Here is a 23,230-nt window from a genome sequence, read left to right on the forward strand (position 1 = left end):
TAAAGTTACAAATTGCCACCCAAGTGTGGGGCAATGATTATAGGTGATTATTATCATTTATTGGTTTTATATAAACATCACAGCATTATAGATCATGAGAGAGTTATATCACCGATTGTAGCTTCACTTCACAATGAAGCAATGATTATGATGTCAAGAGCCCTTTGCGACTGATTTTAGATGATGATGTCCTTGCCATTAAGAACAGATGGTGTACGCCTTTACTAAACCAATGCGCATCCTTGCCCAGGAGCCCTCAATACTGTCGCCGAGTACAGTAACAGCACGCTGTGAATTTAGTTCACCTTTTGGGACTCTCTGGGGTCTATATGATAAAGGTAGAATCCTGGGACTGATAGGCAAAGTAACAAAGAAAACAAGAAAGGACAGGAAGAATACCGTCAAAATTTAAAGCAACAAAATCCACGCTAAGCTTTGATTTGGCAGAAGAAACAAGAAGAAAAATACGAACGGTGGAAGGAAAAATTGAATCAAAATTTAAAACAACTAAAACTACAATAACAACACTTCACGTCACACTCTTTGTATTTCTTGAGATAAACTTACAATTTCAAAATAATGTAGATAACTTTACTGATTTGATTCAAGAAAATAAGGTTAATATTGTTAATGTATTTTACAGCATGTACTGAAAAATACATAAGGAGAATGAAAATATGCTAATTTCTTCAAGAAAGACTTTATTTTCGGTTATTTATATCATAAATTAACACACATATCATTGCTCTTGCTGGTTTTAAAATAATGGATATTGTACGCAAGTGGTTGATAAAATTAAACATGAATTATTTAAAATTATCATAAAGTCGATTAATTAAGTGTTCGAACACCTTTTAAGTTCATATTGCGCACGTTTAAAGTTCTCATTGCGAGGAAGGAAATCACAAATACGTCAAATTCAGCGCATCCAAGATTGCATCGGAACACTTTAACTCATACTTCAGAATACGACTAAAATGTTGCTCTATTCGAAATATGGAGTTTCGAACATAAGCACGGACATAGGCAAATACTGACGGCATTGTTGCAAGTCCTTAGTCCTTATTACAATTACATATACACACACTTCCACAGACTCAGTAACAACGTAAGTTTCCAGACACATTCTAGCCTGAAAAATGCATACTGATGTCGAAAGACCAGCACATCAATATATGAACATTTCGCTTACATCCTTCGGTGGGATAAGTGATTGATTTCTACACGGCTACACTTCGAGTTGTGACCAGATGCTGTGGCATACGATGAACATGTACGGTTTTTGGCGTGTGTAAGTGGAAAACTCTAGGGAACCTTAACGTTTCACGAAAAGATGTTACAACGTACTCAAAAGAGTAAATCCCACAACGACTGTTCTAATGATTATTATTTTGATTATTAATAATTAATAATATTATAATTTGTGTTAATCTGGGGCGTGAAAGCACCAATCCCAGCAATAACAGTATAGTTCCATAACCCCTACCGACTTCCTAAACTCGTAGGCTTTAATGCCCAAGGTACTCTGTTCATCTTCATTTGTCTCAAATGAATCCATTCCCATTGGAGATTCCATGATGTCAGTATTTGTACCGTACTTGCGTACTCATAGAGATGATGAGTCGTGAAACGTTTCCACGAAACACATCGACACTGTCGTGCACGAAGATGAGATACAACGAACTGAATTACAATAGTGAAGTCAAATTCCTTACCTTTGTCGTTGACAGAGACAATGGATCATTGTCTCATGTTATCCTGACAAACTAATAATATTTATTACTGAGGTGAGAAGTAATATATCAGCAATTTTTATTTCCTACAACCGGAAACTTCACTTGTGACTTGCAGTAAAAGTACCTCATCCGTTTGAAAGTTGTGGCGTATTTCGTCTAACTGTTCTACGCTTTCGTTGCGCATTTTTACACTGCTCTCATTCCCCTTTACTGAACTGTAGGATTGTTTTCAATATACCGATGTAGTACACCAACAGTCTACATCAGATAACCTCGCTGTCCAAAGAATGTAGAAATGTTTCACTGTCCACACTACGAGAAGGAGAAATGATTTTAAAGAGTATGTTCTTAGGACTTTGACGACGAAGCCGACGTTGAATGACAATTAGTGCTACAGTCAAAGAGACAATAGTACAAAGAGCGATGACCAAGAGCACGATCAGATAGAGCGGTACATCACACGACTTTTGCTCGCTGGTTGATGATGAAGCTGGATTGGAAGCAACCTGCAACAGAAAGGCAAAATACTTTCTATAAACTAAAAGTCATGTATAATTGTCTGACGGCTTCTTCTGGGTGGATGGATTGGCCAATATTAAAGGGTCAACATGTCAAAGGGAGCTAATCCGCTTGCTCTTTTATTTTAAATATATATTTATATGATTTGAAACCTATAATATTGCTGCAGGTAACTGGTAAACAAAACATGTGTATGCGATGGCTTCTAAATTACAGCATTATTATTCTAGCCATTGTCATCCTTATTATGTACATTTAGCTTTCTTTAAATGATTCATATTATGTTTTTACCAAATAAATACAATATGGGTTTAATTTCATTCAGTGACAGTGTATAAATGTCACGTTTTATATCACACAGTGGCATTATAGTATATTTGTATGCACTTTAGAGAGAATACATAGTTGTCAAAATTCTCAGGATTCATATTTAGCGCGTGCATGATATATTTGTATCATTTATAATACATTTTCTGTGTATAATTTGTTAAAATTTAATGTGTTTCACCATGCTGACAATTATGCCCTTATGTTGTGCGCAATCAGACCCAATGAAAGGTTATGTAATCTGATTTGTTTCTTAGTTCGTTTGGAGCGCCTGAGGACCACGGTGCTTGTGTTTTAGCTGTGCCTTTTTTGTTGTTGTTTTCGATTGTTGCCACTTCTGCTGTTCTTAATGGTACCTTTTCTGTTAGACCAGTATTCCTTCATTTTCTTGCTGAACTCTATTTTGCGTTCCTCGGACCATTTCCTGGTCTCATTATGGTTAGCTTCTGTAAGGGATGTTAGGAAGGGTCTGGCTTTGATAGTTGAACGGCAGTTGCTTCTGATAATTATGATGACATTACTAACATTAAGTTCTGCCAGATCCTCCTCTACCTACTGTATCCACAGCCAGCCGTTTTCTTCTGATGACATCTCTGAGGGTTTCTTGGTGTTGATAGTTTACGGTTTGGTTTTTACCATCGCCTTCCATCTGCTAGGATCCTTGGTCCTACTATCCTTCTTAGGAACTTCCTTTCTTCTACTTCGAGGGCTGTTAGTGAGGTCTTCTTACGGGGGTAAACCCAAAAATAAGGTCTCCTACTTTTTTTTATAAATACAGAACTCTGTTCGTTTGGCTGTTGGTCACAATATTGTGAAGAGTGTTTCCCGCGTTCGCATCTAAACATGCACATGCCGCGCTGAGGCTGACTGTCGTAGCGGAAGGACGTACGTGCCTCTCGCTCTGGAATCTCTCTCCTTGCCAGGCGCTCGGTACTTCTTAAGTGCTAACCAGGCAGCTGTACTTATTAGTACGACTTCGAAAGAGCTTTGTCTGAGCTGAGCACTTCTAAGTGCTCGCTTTTCTCTTTCAGAAGTTTATTTTCAGGAGGACCAGGATGGAGAAGCTATCCGTTCCAGTGAGACCGACCAACTATGACTACAGGGGAGCCATAGTGAAACTACAAGCGGCGCTCATGACGGTGGACGCCCCCGACTACAGACTCCCGACGCTGTTGGTGTACAACCGTTGGGGGACGGACGACTACAAGGAGACGATCCGCATAATCGATCTCCTCACAGCGATCGCGGAGTACATCGGGGATTCGATCACCGAGACCATCGGCGAGGTGATCACTGGTTGGGCGGTGATCATCCACCCCAAGGACGCAGACCGCTTCTGGGTCTACGAGGAGCTGGCGTCCCAGCGCCACCAGGTCGTCCGGCTACCAGGACTCAAGGATCAGCTGGACGGCAGAGGCTCAGGCTACCAGGAGGTAGCCACCCAGACGGAGCCAAGGACCAAGGACGACGACGGCGCTCCCGAGCGCCGCGACGGCGCGCCCTCAGTTGGACCGCTATACTTTACGAAGTACACGCAGACCAACAAGGCCGCCAACCAGAATCGTCGAGCATCTACCAAGATGAAGTGGACGCAGACGCAGGTCTACCAGGAAGGGCCTGTTACCCGGGCGCAAACCAGTAAAGTGCCCGTGATGGTGGAGAGCAGCACAGCAGTGGAGAAGGACGCCCCCTGGGGTTCTGTGGCTGCTGCCCAGGCCCAGCCTGCCTGCATGTCTGTCGAGCTGCAGACCTAGATGTGCGCCCCACAGGACAAGGAACGCAGTCGAGTGCTAGCACCGACCAACGCCACCGGCGCCAGCCAGGAGAAGGAAGAAGACGGCGACGCAGCGGAGCCACCAGCTACCCCGGGGTTACCAGGCCGGGAGGAGGGCCACCAGGACGAGGCCTCTTATTCTGCTGAGAAGCAACCCGCGGGAAGAAGAAGAAGACGACGCCAGACCAGGAAGCAGAAGACGACGCCGGCCCAACAGGAAAAGGCCGCCCAGCCGCAACCCAGGATTGCTCCCAGGACAGCAGTCTACCGAGGAGCCAATCAGGAGAGGACCTCAGCGGGTAGCGGCAGTCAGGTGAGAGTGAAACGTCCCCCTCAGCAGCTCTTGCAGTGTTTCCGCTGTCTGAGGTGAGGCCACCGTCAGGTCAGCTGTAGGCTCCAAGTGAGGTGCAACCGCTGTGGTGGTTATCACCAGTACACGGCCTGCGCAACACTTAAGGAGGCGCCGGTGTGCGCCAACTGCTCGGGGGCCACCCGGCCTCCCATCGCAGTTGCCCTGTCTACCGGGCCATGGCGCGGGCGGAGAGGAAGGAGGCCCGGCACCATGACCCACCCCCTCGGCGGGCTTGGCCTCATTCTCCGGGATCGAAGACTGGGTACGAGGGACCCCAAGGAGGTGGTGCCGTGCCTAGTGGCACTCGACGCATGGTTCCGCAGCCGGCAAGGCCCACGCTAGTCACAGCAGTGCCCAGACGGACTGATCCCCTGGCAGACGGAATGGCGAGGAATAGGTTTATGACTTGTGCATGTTACCTGTTCCTAACTAAAACTACCTCTGGACTTTTCCAGCCCACATCCTTGCATGTGTTATCACAAGATGTCCGGTTTTACATGTAGGCTCTTTCTTCTTTCTGCCTATGTGGTTTTTCCCTGACCCTTCAATACCATACATCAACACCACCTTACCTAACACAAACTCTTGCCGTGGTAGCGAGTCTGACTCGGAAACCGGCAGATACTCCTTGTATCACTTCCCACTCCTCACTGCTATCTCTTTTTTCTTATTAGAAATAATAGCATGTCGGAGGCCATGTAGATTGAGTCGATGGTCACGCGGGAGGAGCGGGCTTCGGGGGCCCCCCCCCGAAAAAAAAAAAAGCGCTCAGTCTTGGCTTGGCAGCCGTTGAGTATGGAGCTCCCGTTGGATGTTACCACCAAGGGCGAAGTGCGCGCAGTTATTCGGTTTTTGAACGCAGTAGGTACTGAATCGATTGAAATCCATCGCTAATTGACTGAAGTGTATGGTGAGTTGTGCATGGATGTCAAAAATGTTCGTAAGTGGTGTAGAGAGTTTGCAGCCGGTCGGACTGAAATTCACGACGAACGAACAAAGGAGCGGGAGACCGTCAATTTCCATCAAGACAGTCGTGAAGGTTGAGCAAATCATGCGTGAAGATCGGCGGATCACCCTGGATGATCTCTGCACTTTGGTTTCTGAGGTTTCCCGAAGCGCCACTCACAACTTCCTGAACAGCATGGCGGCGAGCTGGTATGACATGGGCATACGAAACTATTACAACGTCTAAAAAAATGCATCGACCGAAACGGCTATTATGTAGAAAAATAGCTAAATATTTAAGCTGTAAAATGATGTAAACGATTGTAGAAACAAGCAGGTCTATGTATTTATAAAAAGGAAATAGGAGTCCTTATTTTTGGGATTACCTTCGTAGTTAGCGATAGGCACTCAGCTGCGTACAGAACTGACGGTCTGACGGGTCTGATTATTGCGTTATAGTGTCTTAGTTTGACATTCATCACAGGTGTTTACAGGCGTACAGTTTTCTGAAGGCATGGTATGCCTTGTCTAGTTGGATTCTCCTCTGTTCGAGAGCAACAACTTCACTAGGATCTTCTGAAATTCACTCTCCAAGGTACTTCACAGTTTTTGCTCTCTTAATATGCTTGGTGTCAGTGACTCTCATTGTTCTAGGGGCGTCTTTGATATTGGAAATGAACTCGATTTTTCCGATGTTGATCAGGAAACCTGTTTTAGCCGCTATTGAGTACAGTGTTTTATTACATTATGTCTTATTTATTTACTTGTATTATATCATTATCTTGATGTCCATGATTTTGTCTAGTTTGTTTTTATGTGTTTTATCCGTTCGACGCTTTATTGATGATATGTATCTATACTAGTGTTATATTAAGAGTCCAATCTTGTTCGTGGCGATAAGTAAATTAATTTTATAACATAATTGATATGATCAACTTACTAAATAGGATACATCTAATAACTAAAACCTAATACGTAATCACTGCTATTACACCCCAGTCTTATCCTTTGCAATTGATAATATCACATCTGACAATGGATGAAACGTCTTGTTTTGTTATTAGCGGTTTAAAACGTCGCCAGCCCCGTGGTGTAGGGGTAGCGTGCCTGCCTCCTACCCGGAGGCCCCGGGTTCGATTCCCGCCCAGGTCAGGGATCTTTACCTGGACCTGCGGGCTGGTTCGAGGTCCACTCAGCCTAAGTGATTAGAATTGAGGAGCTATCTGACGGTGAGATGGCGGCCCCGGTCTAGAAAGCCAAGAATAACGGCCGAGAGGATTCGTCGTGCTGACCACACGACACCTCGTAATCTGAAGGCCTTCGGGCTGAGCAGCGGTCGCTTGGTAGGCCAAGGCCCTTCAAGGGCTGTAGTGCCATGGGGGGGGGGGTTAAAACGTCGCACTAATACATTGAAAGTTTTCGGTGGCTCAAGAATGGGAAAGGACTAGGATTTGGAAGGAAACGGCCGTGGCCTTAATGAAGGTAAACAGCGCAAATACATGTTCAGGGCTGCCGACGGTGGGATTGTGGGATTCGAACGCACCATCTCCCGAATGCAAACTCACAACTACGCGAGATTAAACGTCTGTTTCTATAAATACCATTAACACTCTGACGTGCTCCGTTACTTTTATAATTATCAAGATGTTACAGAATTATAATAAAAGTTACTTTACCTGAAAATCACTGATTCTTCCTGTTGTTGATGTCATCAGAGCATCTGTAAAGTTCTGTGGCTCTCTTCCGCAGTCGAGTAACTCCAGACAGTCTAGATCATCGTATGCGGTTCTGATATTTCTAGAAATACACCAGTTGATGGCGTCAGATGTCACACAGTCACACAACAGAGGATTGCCAGACACATATAGTGTGTGTAGATAAGTCATGTTCTGGAACACATCTACATCCAAAGTAGTCAGTTCGTTATAGGCCACATCAAGATAAGTCAAATTCTGAAGATGGGAGAGAAAATCTAAATTGAGCAGCTGGTTATCCTGAAGTTCTAAATACTCGAGTGCTTGTAAATTCGCAAACGATTCATTACTTAGAGACAAGAAATTGTTTCCGTGTAATCTTAACTGTGTAAGTTTGGGGAGATTAGAGAGTGATTCGGCAGGTAAAAATCTTAAGTTGCATTGCCCTAAATCTAATAGATTCAGTTCATCCGCATTAAGAAATGAATCATTTTCAGGTAACTTTATCATATTTTCACTTATATTTAACCAATAAAAGTTTCGATTAGCCTTGAATGTATCTGGATGAAGAACTTCAAGCTGGTTTCCTTCAAGATGCAAATACTTCAGTAATTTTAAACCAGAAAAAAGTTCAGCAGGTATAGATTGAATTTCGTTATGATTTAGCTTGATATTCTCAAGTCTTGGGGAAAGTTTGAAGCTATCTAGTGGAAGTTTACTAAGCCCACAGTGGCTAATGCTTAGCCATTGAAGAAGAGGGATGTCCAAGCGTGGAGCACTGAGAAGAGGATTATGGCTGAAGTCGAGTGATCGTAGGCTAGGGGTGTCCCGAAACACGTCACGAGGCAGCCACGTGATACGATTCTTGGCCAGCAGTAATACTTGCAGGTTAGGGAACATTGCCAGCGACGGTCGCTCGATCATGGATATTCTGTTGCTACTCAGGTCGATCATCTCTACCTCGGGCATCTCCTGCCTCGAGAACGTGCCCTCCGTCACCTCGCTGATACTGTTGCAGCATGCTAGCAGCTCGTGTGTTCTAACGTCGAACACGGGAATTTTTCCCAGAGACGCATTTGAGCAGTCCGTCACGTGTCTGTGGAATGAAAGAGAATGAGTTTGAAATTTTCACTTTGAAGAAGAAAATAGAAGATTTTATTTGTACAAATATATACGAGTACATATCTCATAGTCTACTATATGGGTATGTATCAAAAATGTTAAAGGAACTTGGGTGGGAAACTTTAAGTAAGAGAAGGGAGTAAACTAGACTTATAGGATTATATAGAGCCTATACAGGAGAAGAAGCATGGGGAGATATCCGTGAGAGGCTTCAGTTGGAAAATAATTATATCGGCAGGACTGACCACAAATATAAAATTAGAAGGAATTTTAGCAGAAGCGATTGGGGTAAATTTTCATTCATTGGGAAGGGTGTGAAGGAGTGGAACAGTTTACCAGGGGTAGTGTTTGATCCTTTTCCAAAATCTGTACAGATATTCAAGAAGAGAATAATCAGGAACAGAGAAAATAAATGAAATGTTAGAGGGCATTCGACCAGTGCAGTTTAATGTAAATAAAAAATGTGTGTGAATAAATTAATTCCATCCCCTGGTCCATGGAGTTTGGACAGCCAAAGTAGGGGACTGCCTGTAGGGGTGAAGTACAGTGGGGACTTCGAGGGCCCTGGGACCGCTACGGTAGCTGTGAAGGCCCTTCAGGAACTCAGAAAAGTGGTGGCAAAAGGGGCTCTGGTTAAGACGCAGCAGGTCGTTATGCTACTTAGGTTCCAGAATGGGTAAAAAAAAAAAAGTAAATAAATGCAATGTAAATTTTAATCTTATACCAGTTGTATAGTATCATTTGAAGTAATTCCACCCACTGTATATCAGTTGACTATATTTGTAAGTAGTACAGGAGTAGAATTTTGTAAACAATATAAATGTATTAAGGATGAACTGTGTGTTTAATAGAAAAATTGTTAGCGTAAATTGTGTAATATTGTATTATAGGAAAGTTTTCTTCATGTCCATTTAATATTTAGTGCTTGACAATAATGTATTTTAGTGTACCATTTGCCACCGAGGTAGACACCTCATTTGCAAATAAAGAGATTTTGATTTGATTTGATGGGCAAAAATCTGCGAGAAAGAGAGAGTGTGTGTGTGTGTGTGTGTGTGTGTGTGTGTGTGTGTGTGTGTGTGTGTGTGAGAGAGAGAGAGAGAGAGAGAGAGAGAGAGAGAGAGAGAGAGAATATGCCTATAATGCATGCGTAGTGCAATAGGTTAAACATAAATATGTGTAAAAGTATAAATAATTAAATAATGAACATTGTAGTTACCTATGATAATAGTTTATGATGTTATTGCAATATAGTACTGAAGTGTATATGGGCAGTAGCGTAGCCAGGATCGGCCAATGGGAGGGGGTTATATTTGCAAAATGATGATAGAACACAAAGAAGGTGCTTGTTCGTGTGTTGTACGCGCATGCAAGACTTGTCATTATAAGGACACTGATACAAGTGAATTGTGTTGATATTCAGATTGCAGTACACTACAAAATCTTACCTTAAAATACAGAATAAGAACAATACGATCAAGGTAATCAGTTTTACAGAGAATAGTATGAATGCATATTTAGTTTATTGTCAGTTTATGTTTGATTTCCTTTTTTTGAAATTTCCATGGGGGGGGGGGGGCGGAGGTTCTAACCCCCAGTAACAATCCCCCCGCCCCCGGCTACGTCCCTGTATATGGGACTATTTCCTTTAAATTGTCACCATAATATACAGATGTTACCCCTAAATAACTCTTAATCCATTGAGGATATCGATATTCTGCTTTCATATTCTTGAATGGTATTAACGGGATCGTAAAATAGTGCGCTACGTTTTCCATGGGATTATTAATATTGATAATGGAGATATTGACACCAATTTTGTTCTATTAAATAAAAAATAGTTATTTCTGACACTAGGAGAATAGTTCGTATTATCACGATTTCATACATGTAATTTATTCAGTCATCGGAGAATTAGTTTTTGAAGCATCAATAATACTTGCGGTTCTAGTGGTTCAGAGTGAGCACTCGTCTTGCCATATCAGACGGCGTTCACCGGCGCTGGCTGTTTCCGATGCAAAAGAGGATAATAGTAAACAATTCTTTTAACAAACTGCTTTACATCGCACTGACACAGATGGGTTTTATGCAGAGTATGTAGCTTTTAGCATTTGCGATAAATGCGAAATAACTTTGACAGTGTATGTGCCTTCATCTTATATGAACCCTACGAGTGTTTTTCGCGATTTCGAATTAGCAATAAGATGCGAAATTGGTTCAAAATGCGAACTTACACGATTTATGCGAAATAGATGCGAAATTCTCTGTTTTATGCGAAATAAACATGTATCTTTTTTAAGAACGATGCATTTTTCTTAAAAGTTAGATATATGTTGTAATTTATTTCAGAGGAATGGATTATTACGACGCCTTAAATCTTTCGATGTGTGGAATATATTTCAACGGCCAAAGATCAGTGCAAAGAACACCAATCAGACAGCTTCACACACGTTCATTCACTTTGTGTTGCCGCTTGATCATAGTCGGTTATTCTTGACATAGGTGTTGAGCAGTAGTTCTGTTTTATTAAAGTACGGTAGAGATTTAATGTCTGGTAGCCATGGGTAGAAGCGAAGTGACGATCAAACAGCATGCCATCGGAAAATTTTTATGTAAATGATACAGATATATTGATGTGCCGACTTTGCGATCAAAGACTTGAATGGAAGAAGAAAGATGTTTTGGATAAACACTGCAAGAACAGAAACCATGTGCTACTAAAGGAGCAGTTTCTTTCCCAACCAGCGTGTGAACAGCGTGGCGTCAAGCAGCAAGCCACAATAGCAGAAATGGACAGAAAGACTAAAAGAGCAAAAAGCGAGAAACAAACGTTCATTGAGGATACTGTGAAGATGTGCCTGCAGACTAATATCCCCATCCACAAGCTGAACCATCCTGATTTCTGGGACTACCTTGAAAAGTAAGTGCCGATTTCAGATATATTTTTGGGCGTTATGTACATTTGTGTTTAAAATACATTTACACCCTCTTGAGTGGTACAGCCTTACTGTGAAATATTTATAAACTAGGCTATATCACCCCTCCCCCAAAATAAAGAACCAGGAGAGTTTCTGGATGGTTGTTTTGAAGTATTACGATTGCTATACGGCTTTGTCGAATTTTAGATTACGTCTCTTAAAAACTTCTGACCAAAAACCACATGAATGCATGTTTCGTAATATGAGGACTTCACATGCAATTTTAGCTTAGGTAATTCAACTTTTCGACCAAGAAAACCAAACAAACGAAGATGGACGTTATTTCAAAATGTTACAACTTAATAGGCCATCTAGGATGTAAAATAATCGCTTGTTTTCATGTACATAAATTGAAGTTTATAGGGAAAAGCTTCAAAACTCGTTCAGTGATTCGCCAGGCCAGCACTACACCAAATGTTTCAAGTCTTTGCCCTTAAGGGGCTGCCTGGCCGAGGCGGTAAAGGCGTGCTCGGTTCGCCCGGAAGGACGTGGAATCGAATCCCCGTCAGGAAGTCGTAAAATTTAAGAAACGAGATTTCCACTTCGGGAGGTTCACATGGCCCTGAGGTTCACTCAGCCTGCACCAAAAATGAGTACCAGGTTAATTCCTAGGGGCAAAGGCGACCGGGCGTAGAGCTAACCACTCTACCCTATCAAGTGCCGAGGTTACGGGGTTACCTTCCACCCCTCCAAGGGCCTTCATGGCCTGTACGGAGATGACTTCGACTGACTTTGTCCTTACCTCTAACCTTTTTATTATTATTATTATTATTATTATTATTATTATTATTATTATTATTATTATTATTGTTAGCATGTTTAACGAAATTGTATTGGCCCCATAGATACGTACCAGCATCATGAGATCTGCCTTAGCAGAGATTATGTTACACGTTGCGCACATTCAGCAAGGTCAGAGGTGAATGCTGCATTGGACGGGAAGCCTATTGCAGTAATCGCAGAAAAGATATCGGACAACCAAGATAGATGTGTCTTTGCTGTTCTATTCAGCATAATCACGCCAACTGCAGAACAACAAGTTTATTTAGCAAGATGTTCATTTTTGGATGCTGTCAGCGGGACAACATGCAGCCGAGCCATCATTGATGGTCTCAAAGACTATAATATTGATTATGAAAACGTGCTGGGTTTATTGTCAGGCTCTTCCAGATACATGGGTACATATTTCCCGGCATTACAGACGATAACTGGCGACCATCTTCTTTACTTCCAGTGCTTTGCACATAAGTTGCATCTTGTGGGGGACGTTATTCTCAAGGAACTGTCACAGTTGAACAATTTGGTTTCAAAATTTGAGATGGCTTTTCTCCACTGCAGGAAGTTCAACTACTATGTAATTATTTTGCAACATAATTTCCTTGATTTGAAACCACTGTTGTTCCCAGCTCTTGTCATCAGCCGATGAAACTCTTGGTTTAGCTCAGTTCAGTATTTTGACAAATACTTCACACCCCTGGTAGAATTCTTTAGCTCTCTTGATTGGAATTTCCTAAATAGCAGTGGCAATTCAGTGTTGGATATGTTTGTAGATCAGGATATGCTCCCCTTTCTGAAAGTTCAGATAAAGTTTGTTTCACAGATATCACTCACACTACTGATCTGCATTTAGGGCAGTCACCCAGGTGGCAGATTCCCTATCCGTTGCTTTCCCAGCCTTTTCTTACATGATTACAAAGAAATTGGAAATTTGTTGAATATCTCCCTTGGTAAGTTATTCCAATCCCTAACTCTCCTTCTTATAAATGAACATTTGCTTCAATTTTTCCTCTCGAATTCCAGCTTTATCTTCATATTGTGAGCTTTACTACTTTTAAAGACACCACTCAAACTTATTCGTCTACTAATGTCATTCCACGCCACCTTTCCACTGACAGCTCGGAACATACCACTTAGTCGAGCAGCTCGTCTCCTTTCTCCCAAGTCTTCCCAGGCCAAACTTTGCAACATATTTGTTCGAGCAACTCGTCTCCTTTCTCCCAAGTCTTCCCATCCAAACTTTGCAGTATTTTTGTAACAGTATTCTTTTGTCGGAAATCACCTAGAACAAATCGAGCTGCTTTTCTTTGGATTATATCCAGTTCTTGAATCAAGTAATCCTAGTGAGGGTCCCATACACTGGAATCCTTGCTGATGCTTGTTGTTTTAAGGGGCCTAACATCGAAGGACATCGGCCCGTACACTGGAACCATACTCTAGTTGGAGTCTTGCCAGAGACTTATATACCCTCTCCTTTACATCCTTACTACAGCCCCTAAATACCCTCATAACCATGTGCAGATATCTGTACCCTTTATTTACAATCATATTTATGTGATTACAGCAATAAAAATCTTTCCTTATATTAACACCTAGGTAATTACAATGACCCTAAAAAGGAACTTTCACCCCATCAATGCAGTAAATAAAACCGAGAGGACTTCTCCTATTTGTGAAACGCACAACCTGATTTTTAATCCCGTTTACCATCATACCACTGCCTACTGTCCATCTCACTACATTAGGTCACTTTTCAGTTGCTCACAACCTTGTAACTTATTTATTACTCTGTACATAATAACATCATCTGCAAAAAGCCTTATCTCTGATTCCACTTCTTTACACATATCACTGATATATATAAGAAAACATAAAGTCCAATAATACTGCCCTGATGAATTTCCCTCTTAATTATTGTAGGGGCAGATAAAGCTTCACCTACTCTAATTCTCTGATTTCTATTTTCTAGAAATATAGCCACCCATTCAGTCACTCTTTTTTCTAGTCCAATTGCACTCATTTTTTCCATTAGTCCCTCAAGATCTACCGAATCAAATGCCGTAGATAGGTCAATAGCGATACAGACCATTTGACCTCCTGAATCCAGGATATCTGCTATATCTTGCTGGAACCTACAAGTTGAGCTTCAGTGGAATAACGTTTCCTACACCCAAACTGCCTTCTGTCAAACCAGGTATTAATTTCGCAAGCATGTCTAATATAATCACAAAGAATGTTTTCCCAAAGCTTACATGCAATGCGTGTCAAACTGACTGGCCTGTAATTTTCAGCTTTATGTCTATCACCCCTTCCTTTATACACAGAGGCTACTATAGCAATTCTCCATTCATTTGGTATAGCTCCGACATGCAAACTATAATCAAATAAGTACCGTACTTCAGATATGATAATATATCCCAACCCATTGTCCTTGGTATATCCCCAGAAATCTTATCATTTCCAACTGCTTTTCTAGTTTTCAACTTTTGTACCTTATTGTAAATGGCATTGTTATCATATGTAAATTTTAATACTTCTTTAGGATTAGTCTCTTCTTCTATCTGGACATTATCCTTATAACCAACAATCTTTACATACTGATGATTGAATACTTCTGCCTTTTGAAGATCCTCGCAAACACACTCCCCTTGTTCATTAATAATTCCTGGAATATCCTTCTTAGAACCCGTTTCTGCCTTAAAGTATTTATACATACTCTTCCATTTTTCACTAGAATTTTTAAGACCACCAATTATGCTTGCCATCATGTTATCCTTAGCTGACATCTTTGCTAGATTCAATTTCCTAGTAAGTTCCTTCAATTTCTTCTTACTTCCGCAGCCATTTCTAACTCTATTTCTTTCCAACCTGCACCTCCTTCTTAGTCTCGTTACTTCTCTGTTATAATATAGTGGATATTTACCATTCCTTACCACCTTTAAAGGTAGAAACCTATTTTCACATTCCTCAACAATTGCTTTAAACCCATCCCGGATTCTGTTTACATTTTTATTTATCGTTTTCCACCGATCATAGTTACTTTTTAAAAACTACCTCATGCCTGTTTTATCAGCCATATGGTACTGCTTAATAGTCCTAATTTTAATACCTTCCTTTTTTTCACATTTATTTTAATACCATCTATTACTTCGGGTTCTTTATAGAGCTCATCTGGTTTTACCAGCAACACATCCAGAATATTCTTCCCTCTAGCTGGCTCCATCACTTGCTGAATTAGCTGTCCTTCCCATATTAACTTATTTACCATTTGTTGGTCATGATTCCTGTCGTTCGCATTACCTTCCCACTTGACATTTAGTAAATTCAGATCACCCGCTACTATCACGTTCCTTTCCATATCGTTTCCCACATAGCTGATTATCTTATCAAATAATTCTGAATCAGCGCCAGAGCTACCCTTACCCGGTCTGTACACTCCAAAGACATCAAGTTGCCTATTATCTTTAGAGATGACCGAGCTCGATAGCTGCAGTCGCTTAAGTGCGGCCAGTATCCAGTATTCGGGAGATAATAGGTTCGAACCCCACTGTCGGCAGCTCTGAAAATGGTTTCCCATTTTCACACCAGGCAAATGCTGGGGGTGTACCTTAATTAAGGCCACGGCCGCTTCCTTCCCACTCCTAGCCCTTTCCTGTCCCATCGTCGCCGTAAGACCTATCTGTGTCGGTGCTACGTAAAACAACAGGCAAAAAAAAAACTTTAGAGATGAGCCTTGCACCTAGAATTTCATGTTTGTCACCCTTAACTTTTTCGTAGCTTACAAATTCTTCTTTCACCAGAATGAATACCCCCCCTCTCACCATTCATATCCTATCTCTACGATACACTCTCCAGTTCCGTGAGAAAATTTCTGCATCCATTGTATCATTTCTTAATCATGATTCAACTCCTATTACAATATCTGGTAAGTATATATCTATTCAATTACTTAATTCTATTCCTTTCTTTACAATACTTTTACAGTTGAGTACTAACATTTTTATGACATCCCTACTTGACTTCCATTTCCCTGTAGCTTTATCACCGTTCCATAGGCCAGCCTGTTTCCCTGAATGTACCTCCCCATAACCCTTCTAAACAAATTTTCTAACTTATCGGTACCACTGTGGTTTAAGTGAAGGTAATCTGAGCGCAGATCCCTACCTCCTACCCACCCAGTAGGATCTAGAAAGCTCACTCCCAGTTTCACACATACCACTCCATATTCTCATTTAAGTCCCCAATCACCTTCCAGTCAGTATTCCTCCTACACAGTATTCCACTGATAACAATCTCCACTTCCTTAAACTTTACCCATGCTGCATTTACCAGGTTCCACACATCCCGAACTATGTTGGCACTTATAACCTACTTATCTTACGTTGTTAGTACCAACGTGAAACACTACCACCTTCTCCTTTCCCTCCTCCTTCTCTTCTACTTTCCTCAACATCTGCCTTAACCAAATTCATGGATCTCTACCCTGGTTCCCTTTCCTCCACACACACTTTCCCGACATGTCTAACGATGAAATCCCCCATGACCAGAGCCTCAACCCTACCCACCTCATTTGATCCCCTCCCCTCCTGGTCAGCCCTGTTTTTCCTGACAGCTGCAGAAGCTATTTCCTCCTCCCTTTTCTCCCTCCCATGACCCTGTTCTACCTGTCTTTTCCTATCCACTACCGGTACTCCACATTTCCCTTTCCCATCTTTTCCCTTCCTCATACGTCCACACTTCTCAGCAACAGTTCGCTGTTCCTTATCTTCCTTCAGTTGTTCTACCTGCAGTGACTCGTATCGATTTCTCACAGACACCTGTCCTAAATTCTGATCCTGAATAGAGCCCTTAGCCTGCAATCTCCTTTCCCGTAAAACATAGACCACCTGTCTTCTACAATTCCCCCCTTTCCTCCCCATCCCTCTCTTACACCTGCTGTATCCTGTACACCGATTTCTCACAGACACCTGTCCTAAATTCTGATCCTGAATAGAGCCCTTAGCCTGCAATCTCCTTTCCCGTAAAACATAGACCACCTGTCTTCTACAATTCCCCCCTTTCCTCCCCATCCCTCTCTTACACCTGCTGTATCCTGTACACCGATTTCTCACAGACACCTGTCCTGAATTCTGATCCTGAATAGAGCCCTTATCCTGCAATCTCCTTTCCCGTAAAACATAGACCACCTGTCTTCTACAATTCCCCCCTTTCTTCCCATCCCTCTCTTACACCTGCTGTATCCTGTACATCTCACAGATATCTGTGAAAATTAATGCAGCACTCACAGTAGTGGAGGGATCGTCCTATCCGTATGCTCACAAGTTGTGGGATGATCTTTCCACCATTTGTGAGGAATTGAAGAAGTGTGCTGACGAATGGTTTCAATTGGAAACAAGTGACCTGAGGAAGAGTTGCAGAAACAGAAGTGTCACTGTTGATCAGTTTGTCGAGGGCTGCGAGGCATATCACCAACATATGCAGCAGAACATTAAAATGAAGAGAGAAAAAAAAAAGCACTGACACTCTTCAAATGTTGATGACACTTAGTTTAACGTTTCCTTCCTTTGCCTTGGCAGCACTGCAGTGCATTTGGTCCCCTACGAACAGTGTCGATGTAGAGAGGTTTCTTAGCAAGTTGAACATGATGGTAACTGGTAGGTGGTCTCGAATGAAGGAGAACACCATTCAAACAATTGGCATTTCAAGCATCATTGAAAATCCTCTTTCTTGTAGGTCTGTTGTAATGTGGTAAATGAATACGTTCAGAATAGTATTTTTCACCTTGAAATTGTATTTGTAAATTTGTAAAAATGCGTATTCGTGTTTGTGTTAATACTTCTTGCAGTCTTATGTTGATGTTTGTCTTATTTTATGTAGTGTATTCAAAACTGCATGACGAGCAATCTGTAATTAAACAATATGATTTTACACCCAACTGTTGTGTGTGCAATTTCGCCAGTTATGCCTATTTTTAACCAATTTGCTAAAAAGCGCTAAATTTGAGAAGTATAGATGCTACAAAACGCTAAATTTGAAAATCAAAACGCTAAATCTCTGATTTTTAAATGCTATAAACCACGAACTCTAGTCTTATGGCTAGAGCCCTTGCACGGATGTGGATATCCGCGAAGTTAGTGTCTTGGCGGATGCAAACTGTATGGCAGTGCGAATAATTTTGCTGATAATTTCTAAATAATGAAGTTTATCGATTTTCACTCAGGTCTACCCTTATTTTGTCTTGTGGTCAGGCGACCATTGACACTGATATGTTGGCCGTGCGGTTAGGTGCGCGCAGTTGTGAGCTTGTATCCGGAGGATAGTGGGTTCGAACCCCAATGTCGGCAGCCCTGAAGATAGTTTTCCGTGTTCCCATTTTCACACCAGGCAAATACTGGGGCTGTACCTTAATTAAGGCCACGGCAGCTTCCTTCCCATTCCTAGACCTTTCCTATCCCATCGTCGCCATAAGACCTATCTGTGTCGGTGCGACGTAAAACAAATTTTTAAAAAAAGACATCGGTATGGGAGAATGGTGATATACAAAGAGCCTTGAGACCATAAAGCCGTAAATCTAACCTAAGCCTAACTGGCTCCTGCCCGCAATTAATGGAAGGAATTAACAGAGGTCAGTACGTCGATAGTTGTCGCAAGAGAAAATCCCTCATAAACCTCTGACTGTAGGGGTTGTGCTGCCAGGTGTCAGGCTTATTGCATTATGTTAACAGATCTATCCGTTTCAATACCTTGGATGTAATATACTGTAGTTAAATATTTACAATATCCGCGGATAACCAATCGCGGATGCGGATAACTATACGCGAGTTGCGGATGTGGTGCGGATGAAGGAAGTGCGGATGCGGATAATACTTTTTATATCCGCGCAGGGCTCTAATTATGGGGACGACGGAATAGGAAAAGGTTAGGAGTGGAAAGGAAGTGCCGGTGGCCTTAATTAAAGCGCAATCCCAGCATTTGCCTTGTGTGAAAATGGGAACCCACGGAAAAACATTTTCAGGGCTGCCGACAAAGGGGGTCGTACGCAGTATCTCCCAAATGCAAGCTGATAGTTACGTGACCCAAACCACACAGCTACTTGCTCTGTAGTAACAATCAAGAAAAAATGCCTCCATTACTTGACCTTTCTACCCTCAATGAAGTAGAAATACAAGTTGACTCACCAATTAGTATTCAGAAACTCAGCAGTGGAAACTTAATACATGTTAGATAGGAAATCGAATCACCGGTTAATACAAACTACAGTAAGTTACGTAGGCTTATAAACTAAGAAATACGGTACGGTAAAGTAAGAGGTGTAAAATGTCTGCAGTCGAATATAGAACTAGCTGATGTACGCGCGCTCCGCTACGTAATTCTAAATTATATACATAATTCTAGGTGAAGCAGCGTACACGTTGTGAGTAAGATTTTATTAAATTGTATAGCTTAGCTCTTAACGTTAACCCAGAAACACGATGGGGAAATCGTCATATGTCGTTTCTCATATGAAGACGGGGTTAGAGAGTTTTTATTGCAATGGAAAGGTCCCTTGGCTACTGCAAGCCACAATCGAGTTGAACTGTTTTCGTTATGATGGCAGACGTTCATTCTCCATCTGTCTTTATATATTCTCAGAAAGACTGTCTATATGGTTTTCCGAAAGTCTTAAAGGATCTGCCAAAGGACAGAAAACCAACGTGTCAGCAATATTTCTTTCTTTCTGCCGTTTACCCTCCAGGGTTTGTTTTCCCTCGGACTCAGCGAGGGATCCCGCCTCTGCCGCCTCAAGAAGTGCAGTGTCCTGGAGCGTGACTGTAGTAGCGTGCATTCGGGAGAGCGTAGGTTCGAGTCCTGCCTCGCCCAACCTGATATTGATTTTCACGGTGTCCCATGTTCAACACCAGGCAAATACCGGATAGGTACCTTTGTGATAGACCACGGCCGACTTCCTTTCCAAATCCTTCCCATTCCCATCCGTCAGAAAAACGTTAAACTGAGCGCAGCCTATTACATGTCAAAACAAAACAATACAACTTTAATCTCCCTTCCCCATTGTGTGTTCGCCAGTCATACAATAACGTTGCACACCCAGGGTATGTTACGGTACATCACATTATGTTTACAGTATATGCCCGGTATCCGTTCTGTGGCTAGAATCAAGGCCAGGAAGCAGCTTGCGCCTCGATATGTCCTTGCCCGACTTCACGCCGTCTGATGCGGCATGCAAAACCGCGCATGCTGTTCTTATTTATATCTCAAAAAGTAATTGTCCGATTTTGAAAATACTTACATATGTGAACTTGTACGCAGATGAACTTTTAAATTAGCTGTATAAATTTGTGCCATTCCATTTAAAAATATGAAGTTAGTATCAATATCTCGGTTGTTAATCACCTCGTGAGACTAAGTAGCACGTTATTTTACAAGACCCTGCGTACCATTTACGAATATGAAAACATAATGCTGATATATTTAATGGTTTAGAAGTTATTTGCGTGTAACATGTTAGGTGAATAACCCTGTATACCTCTTATCTTTAAATCGTTAGAAACTGAGTCTGACCATAATCGTCTTGTTCTCCCTCTACTTCTCTTATCCTCCTTAACAGAGTCCATTATTCCCCTAGGTAACCTATCCTCATCCATTCGTCCCACATGACCTCACCACCGAAGCCGAGTACACTGTTGCCATTGTTCCCACCTGTTTGCGCCAGCAATCATTCTCGCTACTTTCATGTCTGTTACTTCTAAACTTATGAATAAGATATCCTGAGTCCACCCAGCCCTCGCTCCCGTAAACCAAAGTTGGTCTGAAAACAGACCGATGTACAGATAGTTTCGTCCGGGAGCTAAGTTCCTTCTTTCAGAATACTGTTGATCGCAACTGCGAGCTCACTGCATTAGTTTTACTGCACCTTGATTCAATCTCATTTACTATATTACCATCCTGGGAGAATACACATCCTAAATACTTGAAATGATCTACCTGTTCCAACTTTGTATCTTCAATCTGACATTCAATTCTCTTGGATTTCTTACCTACTGACATCAATTTTGTCTTCGAAAGGCTAATTTTCATACCATACCTTACTCATTGCACCTATTTTCAAGTTCCAAGATATTAGATTGCAGGCTTTCGTTACGATCTGCCATTAAACCGGGCGAGTTGCAGTTAGAGTCGCGCAGCTGTGAGCTTGCATCCGCGAGATAGTAGGTTCGAATCCCACAGTCGGCAGCCCTGAAGATGGTTTTCCGTGGTTTCCCATTTTCACTCCTAGGCCTTCCCTATCCCATCGTCGTCATAAGACTTATCTCCCTGCCACTTTATGCCTTTCACCAGATGATCCATGTAAATTACGATCAACAAGGGTGAATGATTACAGCCTTGTCTAACCCCTGTAAGTACCTTGAACCAAGAACTCATTCTACCATCAATACTCACTGCAGCCCAATTGTCAACATAAATGCCTTTGATTGATTTTATTAACCTACCCTTAATCCCAGAGTCCGCCAGTATGGCGAACTTTTCTCTCGGTACCCTGCCATATGCTTTTTCAAGATCTACGAAGCAGAAACATAACTGTCGATTCCTCCCATAGCATTTTTCAATTACCTGGCGCATAGTGAAAAATCTGATCTTGACGGCCCCTCTGTGGTCTGAAACCACACTGGTTTTCATCCAACTTCCTCTCAACCACTAATCGCACTCTCCCTTCCATGATGCCAGTGAATACTTTGCCTGGTATACTAATCAATGAGATACCTCGATAGCTAATGCAATCCTTCCTGCCCCTTGCTTATAGATAGGTGCAATCACTGCTTTTGTCCAATCTGGAGGTACCTTACCAACACTTCATGCTAATCTTATTACTCTATTAAACCATTTCTTCTCTACCTTCTCACTATACTTCACCATTTCAGTTCTAATTTCATCTACTCCTGCTGCTTTATGAAAATGGAGATTATATACCACCTTTTCCACTTCCTCAAGCGATTTCTCCAACATCATTTTCCTCCTCCCCATGAGCTCGGTTGTTCGTGACACCACCAGCAAGATTTCCTTTTACGCTGAGAAATCCAAAATATTCCCTCCACCTGTCCAGCGATTCCCTGGGATCTATTATGAGTTCACCTGAATTACCCAAAACACTGTTTATTTCCTTTTTCCCTCACTTCATAATATTCTTTATTACTGTCCAGAAAGGTTTCTTTGTTGCCTGACCTAGCCTTTCTTTCCAGGTTATTACGAACATCTTTCCACGACTTCCTTTTGGATTCAGCAACTATTATTTTGTTTCGCTTTTTTTCATCTACGTACAATTCCCTGTCTGTATCAGCCCTTGTTTGGAGCAATTTCTGATAAGCCTTCTTTTTGCGTTTACAAGCTGCTCTCACTTCATCATTCCACCAAAGTGTTCGCTTTTCCCCATCTTTACACACAGTTGTTCCCAGACATTCCCTTACTGTTCGGAACTTCTCACTAATCACATCCATGCACTTTTGTCTAATTTCCTCGTCCTAGAGATTTTCTACCCTTATTCGATTGCAGATAGATTTCACTTTCTACATCTTAGGCCTAGAGATGTTTTTCACTGCTGATCAGATAGTGATATGTATCATCGAAAAATCCCCGAAAACCCGTACATTCCTAACAGAATTCCTGATTTCGAAGTAGGTTAAGATATAGTCTACCAGAGAACTATCAGCTTGCCTTCTCGGTCACAGTTTGCTAGTGATCGAGGCTCTCTCTTTACAGCAGGCCTTTTCTCCAAAGAAAACACAGCCAACGGTAACGTTTGGAGACTATGTGCTTTAAATCTGGCCCAGCGGTGTAAGGGGCAACGCGTCCACCTGTCACCCGGCGGCCCCGGGTTCAATTTCTGGCCGGGTCAGTGGTTTTTAATTGTAAATGATTAATACTCCTGGCCTGGAGATGGGGTGTTTGTGTCGTCCTTAACGTCCCTTTCCTCACATTCAACACTTTACACTTCCGCCATTTACAAATACACG

At 41.9% G+C, this 23,230-nt stretch overlaps 1 protein-coding gene across 5 annotated transcripts in view; it reads right to left on the reverse strand.

The window, feature by feature from the left end:
• Positions 1 to 1,280: 1,280 nt before the first annotated feature.
• LOC136864643 (phospholipase A2 inhibitor) overlaps positions 1,281 to 23,230 on the reverse strand; it is a 68,148-nt gene continuing 46,198 nt past the window's right edge. For all 5 annotated transcript variants that reach the window (XM_067141910.2, XM_067141929.2, XM_067141946.2 and 2 more), the window contains 2 exons: positions 7,330 to 8,443; positions 1,281 to 2,242 (listed from right to left, as the gene is read on the reverse strand). In XM_067141910.2, coding sequence (XP_066998011.2) covers positions 2,000 to 2,242; positions 7,330 to 8,443 — 1,357 coding nt within the window. In that variant the 3' untranslated portion in view covers positions 1,281 to 1,999. The remainder of the gene's footprint in view (positions 2,243 to 7,329; positions 8,444 to 23,230) is intronic.

Source organism: Anabrus simplex, chromosome 1 (assembly GCF_040414725.1).
Source record: "Anabrus simplex isolate iqAnaSimp1 chromosome 1, ASM4041472v1, whole genome shotgun sequence".
Classification (NCBI taxonomy): Eukaryota; Metazoa; Arthropoda; class Insecta; order Orthoptera; family Tettigoniidae; genus Anabrus; species Anabrus simplex.